The sequence below is a fragment of the Symphalangus syndactylus genome, chromosome 11 (assembly GCF_028878055.3).
Source record: "Symphalangus syndactylus isolate Jambi chromosome 11, NHGRI_mSymSyn1-v2.1_pri, whole genome shotgun sequence".
In the NCBI taxonomy this organism is placed as follows: Eukaryota; Metazoa; Chordata; class Mammalia; order Primates; family Hylobatidae; genus Symphalangus; species Symphalangus syndactylus.
This window is the reverse complement of record NC_072433.2, coordinates 37,266,449-37,292,096: the sequence shown is the minus strand read 5'-3', so window position 1 is coordinate 37,292,096 and position 25,648 is coordinate 37,266,449. Positions and strand designations below refer to the sequence as shown.

Sequence of the window (25,648 nt, the reverse complement as noted above, 5' to 3'; positions counted from 1 at the left end):
ATATGAGAATGCGGGACACAGCATCTATCAGCCAGGGATTTTCAAGTTGTTTTTTTTAGTGGTGGGGGAGGTTGCAAACCCCTTTAAGAATGTAATGAAGACTCCGGGCCCTCTCTTCAGAAAGCACACATAAGCACATACACACAAAACAGACTCCCGGGCCGGGCATGGTGGCTCATGCCTGTAATCCCAACACTTTGGGAGGCTGAGGCGGGTGGATCACCTGAGGTCAGGAGTTCAAGACCAGTCTGGCCAACATGATGAAACCCCATCTCTACTAAAAATACAAAAATTAGCTGGGCGTGGTGGCAGGTACCTGTAATCCCAGCTACTCGGGAGGCTGAGGCAGGAGAATCACTTGAACCTGGGAGGTAGAGGTTGCAGTGAGCCAAGAGCATGCCACTGCACTCCAGCCTGGGCGACAAGAGCGAAACTCCATCTCAAAAAAAATAAAATAAAAAACAGACTCCCTGTAGAGATACACATCCTCAGACTGCTCCTTTTGGCACCCATTTCTCCTCTTCATTTCTTCTCTGTCCACAACTATCATCTGACATCATGATAACTGTGAATATATAAAAAGTACAGTAGGGCTAAATAAAAACTGATGACTCTTGCTATAGGATAAATTAGTTAAAATCATTGATAACACTGTACATCAACGTGTAGGTTTTGCTTTTCGTCTCCTTTTATAGTCAGGGGAAAAGAAGTCTGACCTTCTTAGACAGCTTTTACGAGTGACATGAAGCAAGTAATTTAAAGACAAGAGGCCAAGGTCAGTATTGAGACTATTGCCCTCGAGCTTTTCTGATACAGACTCCTAAATACCACATAACTAAATTTTGCAGAATCCCACCATTCTGATCTCTAAGACTCTCTTTTACTGGTTTCTTTCTGTCCATTTACAACGTTCACAAGCTATTGGTCCTTTATCCTCTTCTTATTCCTTAATTAAGAATATCTTATTTTTTTCTGTTTGAGTCTTGCCCAATCCTAGAAAACTAGCAGCAAATAAATATTCTAAGAATGTCAAAACCATAAAGGATACAGGTAATCTTTAGATACTGCTTTTTACTTTATTTTTGTCTTTATTTTCCTAACTCTTAACACTGTTACTTTGTTAAAATTTTATTTTTGAGACAGAGTCTTGTTCTGTTGCCCTGGGTGGAATGCAGTGGCGTGATCATAGCTCACTGTAGCCTCAAGCTCCTGGGCTCAAGGGATCCTCCTGCCTCAGTCTCCCAAGCAGCTGGGACTACAGACGTGTGCCATCGCCTTCTGGCTAATTTTTTATATTTTTTGTAGAGATGGAGTCTTGTTATGTTGCCCAGGCGGGTCTCAAACTCCTGGTCTCAACTGATCCTCCCACCTTGGCCTCCCAAAGCACTGGGATTACAGGCATCAGCCACAGCACCAGGCCTAAACATCACTTTTTAAAAATAAAGTTTAAACTCTTTAGGAAATATCTCAGGTTCAGTTACATGAGTGATTCTAATCACAAGTTCTATAATTTTTAAGTTTACCTACAGAAATGTGCCAAAGAAGTACTGAATTTGCAGGAAGAAAAAAATATAAACATCTCATTTATGCACTTCAGCCCTACTGAATACACATGATAAGGAGGAAGAGAAATAAAGGTTCAAATGCTGACCATGCCACTTCATAGCCAAGACTATGTACAAGTAACTTAACAAAAAATACAGGCACGGTGGGTCACCCCTGTAATCCCAGCACTTTGGGAGGCCAAGGTGGGCAGATCACTTGAGGTCAGGAGTTCAACACCAGCCTGGCCAACATGGTGAAACCCCATCTCTACTAAAAATACAAAAATTAGCCAGGCGTGGTGGTGCGTGCCTGTAGTCCCAGCTACTCAGGAGGCTGAGGCATGAGAATCACTTGAACCTGGGAGGTAGAGCTTGCAGTAAGCTGAGATCGCACCACTGCACTCCAGCCTGGGCAATGGAGTAAAACTCTGCCTCAAAACAAACAAACAAACAAACAAAAAACCAGAACACCATTTTCCTCATCTATGGAAATAATAATAATTTATCTTCCTATTAGGGTTGTTGTAAGGATTCAATATGTTACTTCATATAAAGTACTTAGAGCACTACCTGGCATACGATAGGTACATAATAAATGATTGCCATTATTATTATTTGCATGTATTAACTCATTAAAAGAAATGCCTTTATGTATTCAACTATACTCAATAATTTTTCTCTATTTAATCAGTCTTTTCAAAATATATCTTAATTAGGATTTTTATTGCTTTTCTTTCCATAACATACAGCTCTGTCTGACCCCCCCGCCCCCAGTTTTTAATCCTAAAACCACCTGGGTTGGGAGATGTCCCAGCACTGTCACTTGATGTTTCATCTGACAGTGCTGATCTATCTTGCTCAAGATTACCGTAGTTCGAGGTGGAGCTTCTTACCTCTGTTTCTGTCATTTCTGCCACAATCTCATCTTCCTTAAAAACTCGGATATCAAAATCTTCAGATCCAACAAGAAGCTGAAGGGGAAATATCATACATGTTTAGGTGAGTAAGTGAAAACAACAAAATTTCTGTAAACAAAACAAAAAATTGCACAATATTTTGCATGCTGCTTCTGCCACCCACGATTGACAACCTCCTAATCGTCTGATGCTCAGAAATGCTCCCTCTAATAGGAGGATCAGCAGACTCAATCAATGAAGAAACAGGGGCTACTGCAGCTTTTCATCCTGCCTTGGGAGCTGCACATCTTGCCAGAATATGTTATTTCCTGGAGTACCTGAAAAGGCTCCCTGGATCAGCAACTTTCTCTGCCTACAGATGGAAGCCCTGTTCAAACACCAGAGTCCAGTGTACATGGACAAGAGAGAGGCAAGTTGGTGCCCAACACAGCACTTCACACCTACTGACTGCTCAAGAAGCTAATTTCTAGGGTAACCATAAGAATAATTTCAAAGGCTAAAAGCCAATCTCTAAAACATTTAGATTCCTCAAAACAGTTGGCCAAAATTGAAAACTACATACTAATATGGTTTCAAAGCATCAGGAGCAATTCATAAGACCGTGAATATGACTGAAATCCCAACTCTTCTATCCTCTCTGCCCTCTCCTGTGTCTCTGAAACACCATGGCTTTGATCTTTGTATTTATTACACAAGCACAAGTGATTTATTGTTCAAAAGAGAAGAGAAAGAAGAATGAGGCCAATTGGCTGATCATTTAGGCAACAGAGCACCAAAATCAGCCAGGAGAAGCTTACACTTCTCTCAACACTAATGTCACTGTCATGGCAAAATTTATTTGGCTGAACACACAAGAGAGGTATCTCCTCCCCAACGTACCTCTTTCTTTCCATCACCATCAAAGTCACACAAGGCCAAGGAATTAACATTGTCTCCAGTAACCTGAAAATAAAACCCCAAACCATTAGCATGCCATCGTTTCTCCATTTACTCCAAATATATTGGCTACATGAAGGAGAGGACTACACAAAACATGAATGAATGCTATTCAAATTATTCATATCCTTTTTTAATGCACAGAATTATAAATATTATTACTCAGTAGAGTTGGTGGTTAAAAAAGAAGAACATTAAAAGTAAAAATGCTTAAGGGTACCAAAAAGAATGTTTTCTTCTTCATACCGTCCAAAAGAGATCACTTCCTTCATGATTGAAACCTTGCAGAGCACAATTGCCACCAATAATCGCAAGAGGGGAAGAAATGTCTCCCAATGTCCCCAGCACAATTGCATTTGCCCCATCTGCTACCTAAGAAAAGTAAAAGGACACATTATCTTAGACACAATAATCTGCAGGCACACTGAAGGTAAGTTATATCCATATTTTTATTTGGACACCCAAATTCCTCTGTCATCATTTGTGAGAAGCCAGATGGTCTCCTGAGAAGGCAGCCAGGGCTGTCCACTGAGACCTAACCCTGTGGCTTCTGCAAGGATGAGCACAGATACAGGGTAAATCAGAGCCTTGGCTTTCACACTAAGCCACTACAAAACGCTGCTACAATACTCTGGGAGCTCTCTGGGACCACAAGTTCCAGAGGGCAAATTCTCCAGAGAATCAAGACTTATGCCTTTAAGCACCCAAACTTTGTAATTTATTTTAACCATTTTGGATGGAAATCTTTTTAATACTTGTAATCTACTTATTTACTACTTTTTAACTTTACTATTCTTTGTACTAAAAAGTACTAAGAAGTACAAAGAATAAAAAAAAAACCCATGGTCCCACCATCTAAAATAAATATCTTAGACTTCTTGAATAAATTATATAAGTTAATTTATTTTTGAGAGACTCAAGGACATCTTTGTAAACACTGTTTATGGTACAGGAAAATAATCGTTACTTATATAATCTTTAAGTGGGAAAACTATAAAGATTGGCTATATAGGAAAGAAAAGATTTCAAAAGAAATTAAAACTGTTAAATGGCCAAAGAAATAATAAAGTTAAAAGGTAAACAATGAAGTGGGGAAAAAACCCTTGCAATATATAAGACAAAAAGTTAATTTAAGAAAAAGGTTAATAAAAGGCAAATAAATACAAAAATGGTAAACACCCCAACCAAAAAAATAAACAAACAGGACATGAGAGATGAAATACGCTTAACAAACATGAAAAATGTTCTTTCTCACAATATATCATTTTTCAGTTTTTGGATTAGCAATCAAAAAGAACAATAATATCCACTACTAGTTAGGGTGTAACGAAACAAGCACGATCATTATTGAGGGGGATGTGGAAAATGGTAGTCTTTTTAGGGAGCAATTTACCAATGCCTATCGAAAATCTCATTTTTAAAAAAGTCTTTGACTAGGCAGTCGTAAAGCTGAGTCCTTGTAATGTTAATTTATGTGTCAACTTGGCTAGGCCGTGGTACTCAGATATTTGGTCAAACATTATTCTAGAGCTGCTGTCAGGGTATTTTTCAGACGACATTAACATTTAAATCAGTAGATTTTGAGTAAAGCAGATTATTATCCATAATGTGGGTGGACCTCACACATTATTTGGCCCACACATTAACTAGGCCACATTTTGAGTAAATTGAGTAGATTTTGAGTAAAACAGATTATTATCCATAATGTGGGTGGGCCTCACACATTAATTGGCCCACGCACATATGGATAATAATCTACTTTACTATTAAGTCCTTCAATACTTTCTATTAAGTACTTTCTATCAAGTATTGAAAGACTTAATAGAAAAAAGACTGACCTCCCCCAAGGAAGAAGGGATTCTACCAGCAGACAGCCTTTGTACTTGAGCTTCAACATCAATTCTCTCCTAGATCTCCAGCCTGCTGGCCCACCATGCAGATTTTTGACTTGCCAGGCTCCACAACTGCATAAGCCAATTCCTGAAAATAAGTATTTCCCCCTCTAATATGTACATATCCTATTGGTTCTGTTTCTCTGGAAAACCCTGACTAATACAGTCCTAAACTCAATTTCACTTCTGAACAAAAACAATGTGACCCTGAAATAGGCAAAGGGCAGAAAAAGTCCTAACCACTAAAGAAAAAAATGTGATCAGCTGGACTTCACAAAAATGCAAAACTTTTGCTCATCAAAAGACACATGCCTAGTGGAACAAGCCACAGGCTGGGAGAAAATATTTATTATTTATAAGTCTGACAAAGAGTTTGTATCCAGTATATCCAAGAAATGTCTACAAATCAATAATAAAGAGACAAACTACCAATAAAAAATAGGCAAAAGACTTAAGACACTTCACGGAAGACACATAAATGGACAATAAGCACAAGAAAAGGTGCTCTGCATCAATGATTATCAGGGAAATGCAAAATGAAACCACAGTAAGATATCACTTCACACCTTCCAAAACGGCTAAAATTAAAGACTGGCAACAACAAATTTTGACAAAGGATGTGGAGCAACTGGAACTGTCCTACACTGCAGGCAGGAGTGTAAAGTGATACAACCACTTTGCAAAAACAGTTTGGCAGTGTCATAAAGTTCTTATAAACCATACAGCCCAGCAGTTCCACTCTTGGGTATTTACCCAAGATAAATTAAAACATATATCCACAAAAAGTCTTATAAAAAAAGTCTTATTAAAAACAAAGTCTTATACGAAAATGGTTGTTAAAAACTGAAACAATCCAAATGTCCATCCACTTGTCTATCACCGAGAGAGTGGATAAACAAACCATAGTATATTCACACAATGGAATACACTATTTTTTACTTAGCAACAACAATAAAAGACTACTTTTATATGCAACAACATGGAGAATTCTTGCAAGCATTATGTTAAGTGAAAGAAGCCAGACACTAAAGAATACATTCTGTATAATTCCATTTGTATGGAGTTCAACAACAGGAAAAGCTAATCTAAGCTGACAGAAGTCAGAACAGTGATTGTCTACGGGAGATAGAAATTGACTGGAATGGGGTACAACAATATTTTCTGAGGTGATGAAAATGTTCTCCATTTTTATTGGGGTATTGGTTATAGGGATCCAAACTCATTGAACTGTACACATAAGGTCTGTGCATTTTCATGTATGTACATTTTACCTCAACAAAAAATAGACAAAGAAGAAAACCAGCCAAATGCAGTGGCTCACATCTATAATTATAACACTTTGGGAAGCTGAGGCAGGAAGACTGCTTTAGCCCAGGAGTTTGAGACCAGCCTGGCCAACATAGTGAGACCCCATCTCTCTAAAAAATAAACAATTAGCTGGGCGTGGTAGTACACACCTGTAGTCCCAGCTACTCAGAAGGCTGAGGTAGGAGAATTGCTTGAGCCCATGAGGTCAAGGCTGCAGTAAGCCATGATCATGCCACTGCACTCCAGCCTGGGTGACAGAGCAAGACTCTGTCTCAGAAAACAAAAACAAAAAGAAAGAAAACCATCTGCATTTTCAGGAACTTATCCTCAGGAAATAATCAGGTAAGTGGTCAAAGAGATACAGTTATTACACTATGAACTGTAATAGAGAAACAATGGAAATAACATAAATGTTCAACAACATGGAACGGTTAAACAAATTATATTAACACAATGAAATACTATAAAACCAGTAAGAATGACATAACAGGTATGTAGTAACTTCATATAAAGACGTTCACAACATATTATTGAATGAAAGAGCCACACATAATAGCCAGGGAGTGGAATGTCCATTAACTGATAAATGGATAAATAAAATGTGGTATATACATACAATGGAATATTATTCAGCCATAAAAATGAATTACTGACACATGCTACAACATGGATCAACCTTGAAAATAGTATGCTAAGAAAAAGAAGGCAGTCACAAATGATTACATATGATTTCATTATTTATGAAATGTCTAGAATATGCAAACTTCTAGAGACAGAAAGCAGATAACTGGTTGCCTAAGGTTAGGAGGTTAAAGAAAAATAGGGAATGATACTAACGGGTATGGGTTTTTTTTGGGGGTAATAAAAATGTTGAAAATTGATGATGGTGATGGTTGTACAGCTCTCTGGATACACTAAAAACCACTGAATCGTATACTTTAAGTAGGTTAGTTGTACATGTAAATCATATCTTAATAAAGCTGCTATAGGGTAAAAACAAGTAAAAGGCTACATGTATATATGATCCCATTTTACTACAAAATGTATTCATATATGCTTGGTAAAAAATCTGGATTCAAAAATTCAACAGTTAAGTGTTCTTTCTAGATGAAAAAATAGGTGTAATTTCTTTCACTTTTTACTTCCTTATCTTTTCTGTAATAAATATGAATTGCTTGGGTATTAAAGTTGCAGCAGCCTGTAGGTGGCAGGCTACAGTAAGGGCTTCTACAAACTATTGCACTAAACTTGAATGCAAGTCCACCAGGAGACCTGTCTACTGGCTTCCCAGCTCTTGGCTGAATTCTCAACAGGAGACCTTGACAGATGGTAGTATCACAGATATACCTCATAGAGATAAGCTCGAGTGTCACCAAGTGATTAGCAACCATAACCAAATAAATAAGTTCCAAGCACATAAAGCAGATGTTAACAGCAAAATCTCCATGTTGTTTACCTATAACAGTCATATAATAAACAGACCAAAATAAATGATCTGATCTCTTCTAAGCATAAAAAATGGACATTAATGAGTAATGACAATTTTATGGTTATAAAGGTTATACTTGCCTCTCTGTAGAACAAATCCGAATTATTGTAGACATCATACGCCAAAAGATTAGTCTGTGTCCCCACTAAAAGGGCATCATAGCCAAGCTCAGGGTTCAGAACGCCTGCAGTCAGGCAGCTGACTGCCTGGTTAATGTTGAGAAGAGAAACATCAGATTCCAGGGGGCTCTGGAAGACCCTGGATGCACTGACATGCTGGTTCCGTGTATGAGGATTATGAATAAAAACCTGAAACAAAAATAACTAATTACATTCCCTTAAAATATAAAAAATTAATATCATACATTTTTTAAAAAAAGAACCAGGTTATTAACACATCAACATTAACAAGAAGTCACTTTAATCTCCTATGAAACTTAAAACACTCGTACATAGTTCAATGCATGGACAACTTTCAGTCATTATGAAATCATGGAAATCCAGTGGTTCTTAGCCTTGTAAGGAACAAGGTAATGAACAAGATATAGTCACTGCTTACAAGGCCAGCTTACATGCTACCCACCAGCAGGATGTCATAGCACTCTTAGAAGCTAGCCTTTTCCTGATCAATCTAGAATAAGCTGCTACCACCTTCAATGTGATTGCCACACACCAAAAAGATCATGGAAAACAGAATAAACACTTCCTTTATTATCTTTCATCCGAGCACCTAATGAATTCACTTCCTAGACCTTAAAATGGTCTGCTAGTTAGTAAACCTCTTTCACAAACTTAAACTGAGTCATGCAAATCAAGTATCTTGAAGGCTTTCACAGTTTATACCAGTGACATAGAACTAAGTAATTAGCCCAAAGATAATACATTCAACAGTTTCAACTATCATAAATATAATCTGAGTGTCTGCATAAATTATTCAACTTTCCTAGACTTCACCTGTAAAAAGGAGGTTTGGACTATAAAATGCATTCTTAAGAGGGGTAAGATCACTCCCAGGACAGGCAAATGGGTTTGCGATGGGGAATCGTGTAGCCCTTCGCAGGACCACAGTACAAAAAGAGATATAAAGTATATCTGAGGTATCAGAATTTCACTGGGGAAATTTTCATGGTCTAAAAAAGTTCCAAGGTGGGCAATATGACAAAAAAGGTTGGGGGGGGGATGAAAAACACTGGACTAGGGATCCCTCTAGCCCCTTCTGGTTCTAAAATTTATAAAATTTACATGAGTATTTCATCTCTTTCACATAAATCCAAACAGAATTAATTTTAAATTAATACCTACCCAAGGCAGCCTATTCAACAAAAAATAATTTTCAAAAGAATTGACTAAAAACATAGAAAATATGTGCAGCCACTGAACACTGCCTTCAGGTTCCGTTTGTGTAACACTTTATAACATGCTTTGGTCAATGTTAACTGCATTTGAACCTGACACCAACCCTTGATTTCCATATGAGGTCGGAAGAGTTAAGGCCCTTTGCCAAGGTCTTGAGACTGGTGACAGGGCTAAGACAAGAGCCTGGTGTGCTCCAGACCCTGTGCTCCCGCCACCACCACATCACACTTCCTTTTATAACAGTTCTGAACAAACCAATTCTTACAGAGTTTTCCAGAAATCTAATATGCTGAGAAAGAACAGGAGGGGAAATAGCTTACGGGCTCCATATTCATTCTTACTGGAATGGAAAGAGTTTGCAATTTTTATCAAGAGCAACAAGGGTCTCAGGAGTCAGACTTTCACCCAGTTCCCTTCTGCTGTTCTCTGCACTCAAGAGAGTCCATAGGGAGACAAGTCTGTCTCTTCAGGCAAGGAAAGAAAGCCGATCTCAGTCACATGACAAAAAGACCACTCCCACGGCTTTCAAAGGACTTGCTGAAGTTCACACGTTTGTTCCAGCTGAGGAGGTGCTGCAAACAATATAAATTCAACTGACCCCTAAGCATTACCATGAGAGAAAAAATGTCCCCAGAGGAAAACTCTAATATTCACCCTACAAGAGATTCCTTTTATTTATTTATGTTTTTTGAGACGGAGTCTTGCTCTACTGCCCAGGCTGGAGTACAGTGGTGCAATCTCAGCTCACTGCAACCTCTGCCTCCAGGGTCCCAGTGATTCTCCTGCCTCCGCCTCCTGAGTAGCTGGGATTACAGGGGTGCGCCACTACGCCCAGCTAATTTTTGTATTTTTAGTAGACAGGGTTTCAGTCGGCCAGGTTGGTGTCGAACTCCTGACCTCAGTTGACCTGCCCATCTCGGCCTCCCAAAGTACTGGGATTGCAGATGTTGAGCCACCATGCCCGGCCAGAGATTCCTTTTAAAAAAATATCCTTGCTAAGGCCCAGAGTCAGCTCCATGTTCACAACAGGGTCCCAGCTGTAAGGATAAAGTCCTGTTTCTAGAGATGCAGGCTTTAACCCTAGCAGGAATGTTTTAATTGCTTTTAAGAGAATATATTCACGGCATTACTTGAGTCATAAAATACTACTAATTCTTTTTAAGGTCTCAAGATAAAAGATCAGGTCAGAACTTTTTAGATTTGTTTACAGAGCTGAACACAAAGTATCCATCCAATTACACAGGACAAGGGATCTCCTTTATTTATTATTATTATTATTATTAGGCCATTTTCAACAACAGCCCTACAATCAAGCGTTCCTGCCTTCCACTCCAGGTCACACTCTATCTAAGGGCTGCCCTAGGGACCTCTGCCCAATCTCCCTGCTTCTACTCCGACACCTACCTCCCTACATCCCGTCACAGAACATCTGTTCTCCACATACCAGCCAGTTAGCCTTTATCTAAAACATAAAGCAAATTCCAACACCCACTTTATCAAAATCCTCAGGGACTTCCTAACTTAGTATGAAAACCAAGGTCTTTGCCATGGCCTACAGGTTCCTATATGATCTGGCTTGTGTCTACCTCATGACCACCCTCATTGCCTTCCAGCCCCAGCAGCTTCCTTGTGCTCCTGAAACACACCATGCATATCTCCAGCTCAAGACCCTTGCACCTGCAGATCCCTCTGCCTGCAAGGCGCTTATCCCACAAATCTGCAGAGCTTGTTTCCTCAGTTCCTTCAAACCTCTTATCAAATGTTATTAGAGGCCATCTGACCACCTGTCTAAAACAGCAAGCTTCCATCATACTGAATCCCTTATTCTTTTTCTCCTATGAAAACACTTGCATATTCGGTTAACTGCCTGGTTCCCCCTCTCAAATGTAAGGTCCAAGGGGGCAAAAACTTGTCTGTCACATTTTCCAATGCACCTGCAGAGCTAAGAAGACTGCCCAGTACATAGTAAGCCTTCAAATTAGGGGCTGAGTTAATACCAATGGGATATTTTCAGCCCATTTATATATCTGCTATGCACCTACAACACAACCAACATGAAGTTCTTTTTGGCATTTGTCAGTGGGTTTTTTTTTTTTTTTTTTTTTTTTTTTGAGACCAAGTATCACTCTGTCGCCCAGGCTGGACTGCAATGGCACGATCTCGGCTCCCTGCAACCTCCACCTCCTAGGTTCAAGTGATTCTCCTGCCTCAACCTCCCGAATAGCTGGAATTATAGGCGCCCACCACACCTGGCTAATTTTTGTATTTTTAGTAGAGACAGGGTTTCACCATGCTGGCCAGGTTTGTCTCGAACTCCTGACCTCAAGTGATCTGCCCGCCTCAGCCTCTAAAGTGCTGGGATTACAGGCATGAGTCACTGCACCCAGCCTGTCAGTGACTTCTAACTGTAACAATAACTAACATCATGATGTGCCACACCCAGTATTAATAGCTTAACTCTGTTATACTACTTAATGAAAATGAAGCCTTATTTTTTACTTCCGTATCCCAAGGCATATAACATACAATATACATGGAAGTGTCCTAAAAACTATAAATTGTTACACAAATCCTAGCTTATTAAATCCACACTGGATCAGAGAACAAGCACTCTAACCACATTCCACACTTTCTAGTTGAGTGGCTCCAAGCACTGTGTTGAACCTCTCTGAACTGCAATTTCTAGTCAATAAAGTGAGAATCATAAAAAGAAAATAACAGGTAACAATTAGTGACCACTTCCTATATGTCAAGCGCTTTACATGTATTAACTTTTTTAAAGCTCATGACCCCATATATTGGGTACTATTATTAAGTGCCTTGCCCAAGGTCATGAAATTAGTAGGTACTGGAGCCAAGAAACACCATACCTATGCCATGCTGCTGCCGTTAGCCTTGTAGCAATGACGCTGAGATGACTCATGTAATAAAGTTTTGTGCCTGTTATAAGTTATTAGCGTTGTCACTACCTTCCATGTATTTTGGACATGCCTCTGTCAAAAGATTTGCCTTGTTTGTTAGCTTCTGGACTATAAGCTTTCTGAAAGTAGGGACTCCTTTTACATCCGAGTCTCCAAAATCTATACAGATGGTGTTCAGAAGAAGTCTGGTGAATGTTAAATGATGTCTCTTTTATCTCTTTGATTCTCACACCTTGCCCAGTAATCGCACATAGAAAACACCTAATACTTAGTGAATAAATTATGGGGAAAGAACTGAAGGTACATAGGCAAGGATCAAAAGTGCAATTTGAATAAGTTAATTTTTGTATTGCATTCTTTTGTCGTTGTTGTTCGGTAAAGGAGCACTGTGAGAGGCTGGGTGCTGTGGCTCACGCCTGTAATCCTAGCACTTTGGGAGGCCGAGGCAGGTAGATCACTTGAGGTCAGGAGTTCGAGACCAGCCTGGCCAATATGGTGAAATCCTGTCTCTACTAAAAATACAAAAATTAGCCGGGCGTGGTGGCGGGCGCCTGTAATCTCAGATACTCGGGAGGCTGAGGCAGGAGAATTGCATGAACCAGGGAGGCGGAGGCTGCAGTGACCCGAGATCGCGCCACTGCACTCCAGCCCGGGCGACAGAGCAAGACTCCATCTCAAAAAAAAAAAAAAAAAAAGCAGTGTGAGAGAGTGGGAGGAATTCCGAGTTCCAAGTGACAAGCCGAGGCCCCTGGCTTGAATCTAGGGTCGGTTATTACCGCTAGCCCGAACCAAACCCCTTCCCGCCGGAGACGTCTCTTTTCTAAGCTCCCTATGTCCAGGGACCCCGACCTCGCCTGACTCTAAGTGCCTGACGACAAGAAAACGTCAACTTCTCAGAAAAACTCCTCTAAGACCCCCACTGTCCTCTGCAGGATAGAGCAACAAGGTGCTCGCCGACCGGTTGCCGGGCAACACGGGCTGGGGGCGGGGTTGGAGAGGAGGCGGGGTCCCAGGGGCGCGGCCGGCGGAGGTCCTGTGGTTCCCTGGGGCCCGGGCTCCCTGCGGGTGGGAGCGGTTACCTTGCCCGCTTGGGTGGCGGCTGCCAGGCACGGGTGGGTCCCGTCGTAGCGCCCTATGGCCACCATTCGGGGGCTGATTTTGTGGCGCAGTTTCAGGGTGAACACAGGCAGCAGCATGATGGCGGCGGCTTAGGGGAGGAGGGCTGGAAGCTGGAGGCCAGCGCAGCGGAGCTGGCCTCACGTGCCCGGGTGAGGAGTGCAGGGACACTACCTACTCGGCCCCAGCCGCCTCAGGCCAGACGCGAAACAGCCCGGTACGAACCCGTCTAGGTACCGCCTGCTCCTCCTGCGGCTGCGCAGACCCGTCCGCTCCTTCTGCGGCTGCGCGGTGGCCCCTCGGCACCTTTTGCGGCTGCGCAGTGGAACCCCTGCTGGGCCGTGGATGCAGTCGATTTCCCACTGCAGTAATTTACCCCTGCGGGTTGAACTCCACTGACGAGCCTACAGGCTCAGCCCAGAGGCTTCCCCTTCTAGCACCACATCCAAGCTGCACCCTGCAAACTTCACACAATGCTACCCCACTCCAGAGGGTCATTAATTCAAGAAATATTTCTTGAGTGTCGGCTCTGTCCCTTGCTTTAGCCGTTGTGTGGAGGAAAACCATACCAATCCTTAGACTCACGTTTGGTCTAGGGCTCCTGGTAAGTCTCCCTATATATTTTTAAGTGCAAACCAGCAAAATTGAAAAGGGACCAACAAAATTTCCTTGAGGGCCTATTGTGTGTCAGACACTGTTCTAGATAATAAATAGTAGTAAACAAAAGACAAACCTCTGCTTTCCTGGAACTGACATACTAGTCAGGGGAGACAAGCACTAAACAAGAAATGCATGTCATTTGGTAGTGAGCACTAGAGAAAATTAAGGGAAGGAAGAGGGGGGAAAGGATTGGAGGGAATGCAGTGTTAAGTGTCAGGCCCCTGAGCCCAAGCCAAGCCATCGCATCCCCTGTGACTTGCAGGTATCCATCCAGATGGCCTGAAGTAACTGAAGATCCACAAAAGAAGTAAAAATAGCCTTAACTGATGACATTCCACCGTTGTGATTTGTTCCTGCCCCACCCTAACTGATCAATGTACTTTGTCATCTCCCCCACCCTTAAGAAGGTACTTTGTAATCTCCCCCACCCTTAAGAAGGTACTTTGTAATCTCCCCCACCCTTAAGAAGGTTCTTTGTAATTCTCCCTACCCTTGAGAATGTACTTTGAGAGATCCACCCCTGCCCCCAAAACATTGCTCCTAACTCCACCGCCTATCCCAAAACCTATAAGAACTAATGATAATCCACCACCTTTTGCTGACTCTCTTTTCGGACTCAGCCCGCCTGCATCCAGGTGATTAAAAGCTTTATTGCTCACACAAAGCCTGTTTGGTGGTCTCTTTACACGGACGCGCATGAAATTAAGTAGGGTGGTAGGAAAGGGACCTCTCTGAGAAAGTGACATTCAGGCAAGGACTATTAGGAAGTGAGGAGGGAGGGTGTTCCTGCAGAGGAACTCACTCTGCTGCCTTCTGGAAATGGACAATCTGGGGTGGATGATGAGATGAGCAAGGACCACTAGTGGAGATTTGGAGTAGCCAGCAAGGAAGTACAATCAGGGGAGTATAGTGTCCTGGAAGCTCGAAGAGAGGGTGGCCAGAAGGAGGAAAACAACTGGTCAGATGCTGCGGGCAGGTCTTGAAAGATGAGTTCCGGGCCAGGAGCAGTGGTTCACGCCTGTAACCCCAGCACTTTGGGAGGCCGAGGCGAGTGGATCACTTGAGGTCAGGAGTTCGAGACCAGCCTGGCCAACATGGTGCAACCCTGTCTCTACTAAAAATACAAAAAGTTACTGGGTGTGGTGGTGGGCACTTGTAGTCCCAGCTACTCGGGAGGCTGAGGCAGGAGAGTCGCTTGAACCGGGAGGCGGAGATTGCAGTGAGCTAAGATTGTGCCACTGCACTCCAGCCCGGGTGACAGAGCGAGACTCCATCTCAAAGAAAAAAAAGAAAGTTCTGGAATATTCTTGATACTTGCATTTTGTAATTACAGTTATATAAACGAGCATTTTTTTCCAACCCTGTTGGTGTGACTATTTGTAACCTCTTTTGGAGATAATATCAAAATACTAAATAATGTTAAAAGACTAAGTTTGATAATCTTTACTTTTTAAAAATTGATTTTTATTTTATTTTATTTAGAGACGGGGTCTCATGCTGTCACCCAGGCTGGAGTGCAGTGGTGCCATCACAGCTCACTGTAACCTGGAACTCCTGGCCTCAAGTGATCCTCCAGCCTCGGCCTCCCAAAGTGCTAGGATTATAGGTGTAAGCCACTACTCCCAGCCTAAATTTAAAGATCCTGATGGAATGTAAGACCTGAGTCAGTGGCCCTCCAGGCCCCCTCTGATGTACTATGCTTCTAAGACCCAGCCTCTTTCTACCCTGTCTCCACCCCCACCCTTCTGTCACCTGTCTATACCCCAAGTCCTATAACAGCTCCCTGACCAGCCCTGCCATGGACATTACCCTGGGTCATTGGAACTTACTTTGTTTTGTGATGTCCCTTCTCTTTAGCCCCCAGATTCTACCTACACAAAGTCATCATCTCACTGAATTCACTCAGCTGTGTTACTAGCTGATCACAGCTTGATCAGCTACCTCTCCCAGGAATAGCTTGAAAGGAATGACTCTAATAGACATCATTTCAGATCCTTTATTTTTTCCTGAAAAAACATTTATTGAGGGTATCCATTTTCTAAATGGTGTTCAAGGACCTAGGGATACAGCAGTGAACACGAAAGATATAATTCATACACTTATGGAGTTTACATCCTCTAGGGGATAGGAAGCAATAGACACTAAACATGAAACAAGTAAGATCATTTCATTTGGCGAGAAGGCTGATGTTCTAGGGCTCAAGAAGGTCTCTTAGAGGAAGTAACATTTGAACCAAGAGCTTTGTGACAAGAAAGTGGCAGCCATTCAAAGATGTGAGGTACAGACAGTCTAGACAGAGGGAACAGCAAGGACACAGGACAAGTTTGGACATGTTTGAAGACCAGAAAGAAAATAATGTGGCTAGAGCCTAAAGTGTGAGAAGGGACCAGGTCACCTAGTGCTTTTGAGCCACGCCAAGGAGCTTGGGTTTTACTCCAGCAGGCAGACAAGTCCGTGGACTGGATTTCTATGTAAGGCTGATCTTGGCCTTCATCCACCGGGCCACGCCTTACTTACTGTATGGACTGCCTTGGTGGCCTCTAACTTTGCGGTTTCTCTTCCTAATAGGACATTACAGTCATCAGCATCAACATCATTAACATTTACTGAGCATTTTTTAGGTGCCATTCTAAGAACTTTATATGCATCATCTCACTTAATCATACAATAATTCTACAATCCTACAATCCTACATAGGATTATTGTATGATTATAATATATAATGTATAATAACGTATGATTATAATTGTATAATTATACAATCCTACAATCCTACGCAGGATTGTAAAATGGGATAACCATACAATAATCCTCCAATGGTAGGTTTGTAGGATTATTGTATGGTTATCCCATTTTACACCTGACAAAACTTTACCATTGTTACCTCCTCTATAACTCTTCATTGGCTCCCGATTTTCAATCAAAAAAAGTCCAACCATTTCAGCAGATTACACAAAGATTTCCAAATTCTGACCACTGTTGACCTCAGCAGCCTCATCTTTTGCTTCTTCTTTCTTCAGACTTGATCCTTCTCAGATGCCATGTCTAGCCTCTCTGCTCAAATTGTGCCCTCTGCCCAGAATGTCCTTCCCCTCCCTTCATAACTTCCCCCCATCTTTGAAGACTCAGGTTGGACATCACTACTCCAGCAAATCATGTTTGACAGCCTCCCTCATTGCTATTTCCACCCTTAGGAGGCAGCCACACTTCCCCTGTGCTTGCGTCAGATCCTGTATCATAATGAGGGTAATTGAGTTTAGGATATCCCTAGAAAGATAGGGAATCCCCCACCCTCCCTGCCAAGCACTGATCAGGGCAGGGGACTTACAGGCTTTCCTCTGAGGAGAAAGGCCCAGGGCTAAACATCTTCTGCCGAAAGTCCAAGAGTCTTCTCTGCCTCCCATGACTCACCAGGAATCACTGGTTCTTCAGAGGAGACACATGTCACCCTCACTTCAGTGAGAGCTGGGACTCCCAAGGATCTAGGCCTTGAAGGTAGGAAAGGAGTTGAGAGCCAGCGGGCTCTAGGGAGACAGCACTACATAGCGGGTAAGCCCTTGACCCTCAACCACATCAGACCCAGGTTCAGATGCCTCCTCCATCAGCCACTAGCTGAGACTTAGGCCCATTATTTAATCCCAGTTCTCATATTTATTGAGCATCTTCTCTGTGCCAGGCGCTTGACACATACTCTTTTTTTTTTTTTTTTTTTTGAGACAAGGTCTCACTCTGTCACCCAGGCCTGGAGCACAGTGGTGCGATTATAGCTCACTGTAACCTCAAACTCCTGGCTCAAGTGATCCTCCTGCTGCAGCCTCCCAAAGTGCTGCAATTACAGGCATGAGCCACAATGCCCAGCCACATAGTAACTCATTTAATCACCACCACCCTTGAAGGGAGACACTGTCATCATCCCCGTTTTACTAGAGAGGAAACCAAGTCATGGGAGACTCCATAATGTAGGTCTGAGGTCACACAGCTGATATGCGGCAGAACCAGGATGGCTGACCAGGTGGTCGGGCCACAGAGCCTGAGCTCCTCACCACTGCACTCTCCTGCCTCCTGCAGTGAACCTCCCTGAGCACCAGCGTCCTCATCTGGAAAAGAAATATTAGCAGTCCTCACTCTTAAAGCAAAGCCCGGCCTTCAGTAAGGGCTCCCAGAAGTGGTTATTATTATTACCTCTAGGTGAAAGCACTGCCTTTGACTAGTTAGGGTCACTGTTCTAACAAATTTGTTTTTTTTTTATTTTGCTAGTAGGTAGCATTGTTCCCAGTTTCCTTTTGGCCCTGGGATTGGAAAACCAACCTAGTAGCCAAGTTTTAGTGGGACTTGGTCAGGACCAAAATTTAAGACCCTAATTTCCAAGGGTGGGGGAGCCCGATGGGAGGATACCTTAGGCCACACCTGCCACTTGCCACTCCATCTTCTTGTCCTCACATTGAGTTTGCAAAGTACCCCCACTAGAGGGTGTGCAGGTGTACGAAACAGAGATTCGGGCACCTCAAGACTGGATTAAAGGCCTGGAGGGAGGCAGCGTGGAGGGCTCCCCAGCACAGGAGACTCCAGCAGCCCCAGGGCCCACCCCGAGGAGCAGATTTGGGCAGGGAGGCCACCTGGAGAAGGACTTCTGTCTTTTTCTTTATGCACTGTATGTGGTTTTTTGTTTGTTTGTTTGTTTGTTTGTTTCCTGAGATGGAGTATCACTGTCGCCCAGGCTGGAGTGCAGTGCAGTGGCACGATCTTGGCTCACTGCAACCTCCGCCCCCGGGTTCAAGCGATTCTCCTGCCTCAGCCTCCCGAGTACCTGGGATTACAGGTGGCTGCCACCGTGCCCGGCTAATTTTTGTATTTTTAGTAGAGACAGGGTTTCACCATCTTGGCCAGGTTGGTCTTGAACTCCTGACCTCGTAATCCACCTGCCGCGGCCTCCCAAAGTGCTGAGATTACAGGCGTGAGCCGCCGAGCCCGGCCTATGCACTGTATATGTTTATGCTATTTTTACAGCATGCTTGTTTTACTTTTGTAATTTAAAACAAAACAAAACCTTTAAAATAAAGTAGTGTAAGGGCAAGGTTGTCTGTGGATTTCAGGAATCCAAATCCAGGGCCTCTCCTGACCCCTCTTGATCCAGAACCTGCCTATGAAGGACCCCAGTCTTCAGTTTCCCCAAACTCTTTAAGGCAACTGGCAATTAGGACCACTCCTCAGTTCGTGGAGGGACAGGGGCCGGGAGACCCCCGGGGCAGAGCAGGCGGAACGGGGCTGAACTCTGTGAGAACTTTCCACCCAGCTTCCCTTAGGGAGCAGTCCTCCCAGGCTTCCTGTCCTTCAGTCTTTCATCACTTGAATTCCTTTCTGGAATTCCTGGTAACACTGTGATGTGTCTGCTATGGGCCGTGGGGGTGAGGCTCTCCATGTTGGTCTCTTCTGTCAACTCATTTCACACTTGCAAGAAATTAAATCCAGAATCATATGTTCAAAGTCACTTTGCAATGTGTCATATGAAAAACAGAAACAGCACCTTCCGGTCAGTAGACAGGAGGAAAAGCTACAACTGCTGCTAATAGCTAACATATGTTGAGCACTTCCTACGTGCCAGAGTGCTAAATTCTTTACTTATATGATCGTCTCAATCTTCCCAATAATCATTTGAAGGAGGTAATATTATTATCTCCAATTTATGGATCATAAACGAATTCAAGCCCAAATTCCATCCCCCCCATACACACATATCCCATGGAAGTGGTAGGAAAAGCCACCGAAATCAGTGTTAGTTACCTCCCACCCCCACCCTCAGAGACCCATCAGAACCCTGGATATCTAGTGGTGCCAGAAAAGGGGCAGAGGGTCTCGGATCTCCAGTGTCATGTTTGCCACAAGCAACCTTGAGATATCCAACCACACGACACCCTTGGCCAAGCTCCCAGTGGCCTCTTGTTATGGGGGATTCTCTGACATTTTCATGGGCTCGAAAATCCCTGGAGAGGCCACACATCCCAGTGTCCAGGATCCCCTATCGCTCAAAGCATCGTGCAGCCCTCCTCTTAGGTCCTTGCTCCACCCCCAGGAGAGGCCAGGGTCCATGGTGTTTCCTAGATGCATGTAGATCAAGCCTGTAAATAATCTTGGAAAGAGTTGCTGAAAATGAGACTAAGTGAGAAGCACTTACATTAAAATGGAATCACTGCACATCTAGAATGTGTCCTGTACAGGCCAGGCGCGGTGGCTCACACCTGTAATCCCAGCACTTTGGGAGGCCGAGGCGAGTGGATCACGAGGTCAGGAGTTCAAAACCAGCCTGGCCAACATGGTGAAAGCCAGTCTCCACTAAAAATAAAAAATTAGCTGGGTGTGGTGGCACATGCCTGTAATCCCAGCTACTCGGGAGGCTGAGGTAGGACAATCGCTTGAACCCGGGAGGTGGAGATTGCAGTGAGCCGAGATCATGCCACTGCACTCCACCAGCCTAGGAGACAGAGTGAGACTCAATCTCAAAAAAAAAAAAAAAAAAAAAAGAATGTGTCCTGTACAGATAAAGGAACTGTTTCTAAAGCTCCCCCACTGTAGAGTTTTTGAAATTATATTCTGTTATTCTCCATTCACCTTTCCAGATGCATCCTCTCTCTCCTCTGTCCTGGTCTGTGCTGAGAAGGCCAACCTTGGCAGATTTCATGGCCCGTTTCCTTGCACTGCCAGGTAATCAGATGATGGGAGGGGAGAAAGGTCAGAAAACTGATTCCTTTCCCGCTGCTGGGTATAATTTTGGCAGTGGTTATATTCCTCTATGTGCCACCACTGCTTCTATTGGGCAGTTCCTCAACCTCTACTCCAACTTTCCCTGGGCCCTGTAATGCCACCTTTCTCTCTCCTTCCTTCAGGGCTAGGGACAGTGACAGTTCCCACTGTGCTAGTCTCTAGGTGCCCCATCATCTCTCCTGGATGTCCCTAATCCTGCCCACACCTCTGTAAATTGTCCCTTCATTAAACTCTGGTTCTGCTGAAAGGTAGCAGGCTCTTCCACACCAAATATACCATTTGACATGAGGATTATTTTAAGCTGAAAGCAGTTGAGAAGAAGCAGATATAAGAAAAGCTTTCTGTTTGCCTCTATTTGCCTAAAGCAGGACATAGGTGTCCCTCCTCCCCTTTCTACTGGGAAGGACAAGGTCGATCAATGAAGATGTCTTCAGGGCCTTTTAGACCAGAGGAATCTTCCCAACAAATTTTACTAATCAGCCTTTATCTACCATTAGTTTCTTGTATATTTGCCTTCCTACAATTTGCAATCCCTTAGAGCCTCAAGGTCCTTTTTGTCCTGTCACTTCTCCAAAAATGTATTGTCTTTTGTCAGAGATACTATATAAGCTGGAATTCTGAATCATCTCTTTGAGAATTACTCATTCCCTGGCTGTCTCCCATGCACATATGATATATACATGTTAATACAATCTTGTTTTTCTCTTGTTAATCTGTCTTTTGTGGCAAATGTTAGCAGGGGTCCCAGCTAAGAACTCAGAAGGGTAAAGGGAAAATTGTTTTTCCTCCTCTGTAAACTCTAAACACTTTGTACCCCCTCTTTCCTACTGGAAACTGACTGATACCCAGACTATGCTTTTGACTTGGCCTTTATAAAGGAGATTCTTTTTGGAGTTGAGTATCAGTGTTTCCTGTGAGGGTCGTGTGGCTACAGCTCACCTCCACGTCTACCCCAGAATGGCAGCATGGTCCAGCATCTTCTCACGCTCTCTCCGGGTCCAAATCTCTGCCCAGTCACAGTCTCCTCTCAGCAGTCTCTCTGCTCCCACTTTGCCTTCACAAAGCAGCCAAATATCTTTATTTTAAAAAGAGAGAGAATAGCTCTTTTTCTTCAGCGAGGCAGCCGAGCTGGAGACGCAAACATGCAGATCTTTGTGAAGACCCTCACGGGCAAAACCATCACCCTTGAGGTCGAGCCCAGTGACACCATTGAGAATGTCAAAGCCAAAATTCAAGACAAGGAGGGTATCCCACCTGACCAGCAGCGTCTGATATTTGCTGGCAAACAGCTGGAGGATGGCCGCACTCTCTCAGACTACAACATCCAGAAAGAGTCCACCCTGCACCTGGTGTTGCGCCTGCGAGGTGGCATTATTGAGCCTTCCCTCCGCCAGCTTGCCCAGAAATACAACTGCGACAAGATGATCTGCCGCAAGTGCTATGCTCGCCTTCATCCTCGTGCTGTCAACTGCCGCAAGAAGAAGTGTGGCCACACCAACAACCTGCGTCCCAAGAAGAAGGTCAAATAAGGTTGTTCTTTCCTTGAAGGGCAGCCTCCTGCCCAGGCCTCGTGGCCCTGGAGCCTGAATAAAGTGTCCCTTTCATTGACTAGAGCAAAAAAAAAAAAAAAAAAAAAAAAAAAGAGAGAGAGAGAATAACTTATTTTGCAAGATGTTACCATTAGAGGAAAATGGGTAAAGAGACTTAAGGTATCTCTATATTATTTCTTACAATTGCTTGTGAATCTATAATTACCTCAAAATGAAAAGTTCAATTTTTAAAAGTTCGAAGGTAAGAACAGAGGAAGATCAGGGAGCAGTGTGAAAGGCACTATGAAGAAAACACAGAAAGAAAACATGACTGAAATCACCATACTGGGAAAGGGAGAAGAATTGTTGTCACAATTTTAGGTAGCTAGCACTCAGCTTTATCAATATCCAAAACTGGCACTTCAGAATTTAGATATTGGGGGGAGGTGGGGATGGTGAATGAGTACCAAAAAAATGGAAAGAATGAACAAGACCTATTATTTGATAGCACAGCAGGGTGACTACAGTCAATAATAACTTAATTGCACATTTTGAAATAACTTAGAGTGTGACTTGGATTGTTTGTAATTCAAAGGAGAAATGCTTGAGGGGATGGATACCCCACTCTCCACGATGTGCTTATTTCACATTGCATGCCAGTATCTCAACATCTCATGTACCCCATAAATATATACATCTACTATGCACTCACAAAATTTTTAAAAATTAAGAAATAAAATAGAGAAAAAATAAAGTAAAAATATCATTTTAACTACAAAAAAAGAGTCACTATCAAGATGCTTCCTCAACAGGAACTTTCAGGAGTCACAGTCACAGAAATACAAGAAAGACGGTAGAGTTGAGAGACTGGAGACTGGAAAATGAAGTGCACACTCACCAAGAACCTGGCCTGCCCTGCACTGGTTTCAAAAAGGTCTAGAGCTGTGCTCTCCAATATGGTAGCCTAAGTCATATGGCCATTGAGAACTTGAAATGTGGCCAGTTCACTGTAATAAGCTGTAAGTGTAAAATACAGACATCTGCAAGAATTCACATAAGAATTTCAAATATCTGACTGATATTTTTATATTGATCATATTTTGAAATCATAATATTTTGCATATATTGTGCTAAATAAAGTATATTATTAAGGTTTTTATAAATGAGAAAAGTCCTGGTGTGAAAACATTTTCAACACTTACTGAAGAAACCAAAGAAACTCTCACAGGTATTTTGTTCCCTTTTGGATCACTTCCAGCAAAATACAAATATGCTGTTATTTCCCCTATCAAAAAAAAAAGAGCTTTCTCCGCCAGGCGTGGTGGCCCATGCCTGTAATCCCAGTACTTTGGGAGGCTGAAGCAGGCGGATTGCTTGAGCTCAGGAGTTCATGACCAGCCTGGGTAACATGGCAAGATTCTGTCTCTACCAAAAATACAAAAATTAGCTGGGCATGGTCGCGCATGCCTGTGGTCTCAGCTACTCAGGAGGCTGAGGCAGGAGGATTGCTCAAGCTTGGGAGGCATAGGTTACAGTGAGCTGAGATCGTACCACTGCACTCCAGCCTGGGTGACAGAGTGAGACCCCTTCTCAAAAAAAAAAAAAGGTTTCTCTATGAATAAATAACTCTAAATAGTATATGTATACTTCCTCCACTCCGAAGGTGGAACTTAACTCACCTCTCATTGATAGATGGACTGGACTTCACAACTTGATTCCAAAAAGTAGGTTATGGAAAGGGAAAAATAGTGACTTCATAGGAGGGAACCTGTCAGACACCATTTTAACCAAGTGACCAAGGTTAACATCACCAGCGATAGAATTTGGTATCAAATACTCCCTGATATGTTGGGATGAGAAGGGCATGTCATCTCTGTGGTTTTCTTCCCCAAATCTATAAACTCTAGTCATAAGAAAACATCAGATAAACCCAAATCGAGGGACATTCTACAAAACACCTGACCAGTTTGCCCCAAAACTGCCATGTTCGTGAAAAACGAAATTCTGAGAAACTGTCACTGGTTGGAAGAGATTAAGGAGACATAATTCCTAAATACAATCCTGGGTGCACTCCTGGAATGGATCCTGGAGCAGAAAAAGGACATTAGTGAGAAAATTGGTGAAATCTGATTAGAGCTGATAGTTTGGTTCGTGATACTGTAGCAATGTTAATTTCTCAGTTTTGACAAAGGTACATGGTTATGCAAGATGGTAACTCCAGGAAGTTGGGCAAAGGGTCTGCAGGATCTCTTGCCTAAGGCTGGAGATTGGGGTAGTAATAGGAGAATCAATTGTAAAGAGAACTTTTTAGGGTGATAAGAATGCTCTATCTGTATTTTGATTGTGGTGGTGGTTACATAGCTGGATATATTTGTCAAAACTCACCAAACTGTACATTTAAAGTAACTGTATTTTGTTATTTGTAAATTATGCCTCAAGAAAAGTGATTTAAAATATTTTTTAATAAAAAAAAGGCCAAGCGTGATAACTTACACCTGTAATCCCAGCACTTTAAGAGGTCAAGGTGGGTGGATTGCTTGAACCCAGGAGTTTGAAACCAGCCTGGAAAACAAGGTAAAACCCTATCTGTACAAAAAATACAAAACAATTAGCTGGGTGGGGTGGTGCTCACCTGTAGTCCCAGCTACTTGGGAGGCTGAAGTGGGAGGATGGCTTGGGCCCAGGAGGTCAAGGCTACAGTGAGCCATGATCACACCACTGCACTCCAGCCTGGGCAACAGAGTGAGACTGTCTCAAGAAAACAAGTTAATTTTTAAAAATAAGATCATGTCAATCCCGTATATAAAATTCTCCAGTGGCTTCCTGTTACACATGGAATAAAATCCAAACTCCTAACCGGGTCTACGGAGCTCTGGTGTCTGGAAATCATCCCAACATATCAAATTTGGTCTCACCACGTGGCCTTGGCACTTACAGTTCCCTCCACCTGGAATCCAGCTGAAATGTTCTGCCCCAAATCTTTTCAAGTCTAGCTGTGAATGGGTGGGGTCTGAGCCTTCTGCACCAATCTCAGCCTGAAACTAGGCACCTCCTACTCCAGGTTCCAGATCTCAAGCTCCAGCCTAGGCTTCTCGGCTCATCTGAGAATCAAGACTCAGGCATCCACCCCTGACTCCTGCCCATCCCCAGTGGAACTCAGATGGCTCTGCAGGCCCTCTTAACTTTGGTTGAACTCAAAAGTCTCACTAAGCATTGCTCCCA

The 25,648-nt window shown here is 42.9% G+C and overlaps 2 protein-coding genes and 1 long non-coding RNA gene across 6 annotated transcripts in view; 2 read left to right on the top strand and 1 right to left on the bottom strand.

Moving 5' to 3' along the window:
- Positions 1–13,764, bottom strand: part of BBS2 (Bardet-Biedl syndrome 2) — a 42,175-nt gene extending 28,411 nt beyond the window's left edge. The window contains exons 1-5 of one of the 3 annotated variants that reach the window (XM_055233134.2): positions 13,442–13,764; positions 8,167–8,394; positions 3,644–3,769; positions 3,341–3,403; positions 2,438–2,515 (exon numbers count right to left, since the gene is read on the bottom strand). In XM_055233134.2, the coding sequence (XP_055089109.1) occupies positions 2,438–2,515; positions 3,341–3,403; positions 3,644–3,769; positions 8,167–8,394; positions 13,442–13,558 (612 nt within the window). In that variant the 5' untranslated portion in view covers positions 13,559–13,764. Of the gene's footprint in view, positions 1–2,437; positions 2,516–3,340; positions 3,404–3,643; positions 3,770–8,162; positions 8,395–13,441 lie in introns of all 3 variants that reach the window. The other 2 variants (XM_055233135.2, XM_063611879.1) reach the window with 2 other exon arrangements.
- On the top strand, positions 13,726–14,799 carry LOC134731712 (uncharacterized). The gene is made up of 2 exons (XR_010114206.1): positions 13,726–14,082; positions 14,401–14,799. It is a non-coding gene; the product is annotated as an uncharacterized lncRNA (long non-coding RNA).
- A 7,202-nt stretch (positions 14,800–22,001) lies between these two features.
- Positions 22,002–22,505, top strand: LOC129457692 (ubiquitin-ribosomal protein eL40 fusion protein). Of its 2 annotated transcripts, XM_055233139.2 has the most exons (2): positions 22,002–22,142; positions 22,230–22,505. In XM_055233139.2, the coding sequence occupies exons 1-2, from the start codon at positions 22,040–22,042 to the stop codon at positions 22,424–22,426; spliced, it is 300 nt and encodes a 99-aa protein (XP_055089114.1). In that variant the 5' UTR covers positions 22,002–22,039; the 3' UTR covers positions 22,427–22,505. The 2 variants fall into 2 exon arrangements, with proteins under 2 accessions (XP_055089114.1, XP_055089113.1); XM_055233138.1 differs by having other exon boundaries at positions 22,002–22,505.
- Positions 22,506–25,648: the final 3,143 nt, after the last annotated feature.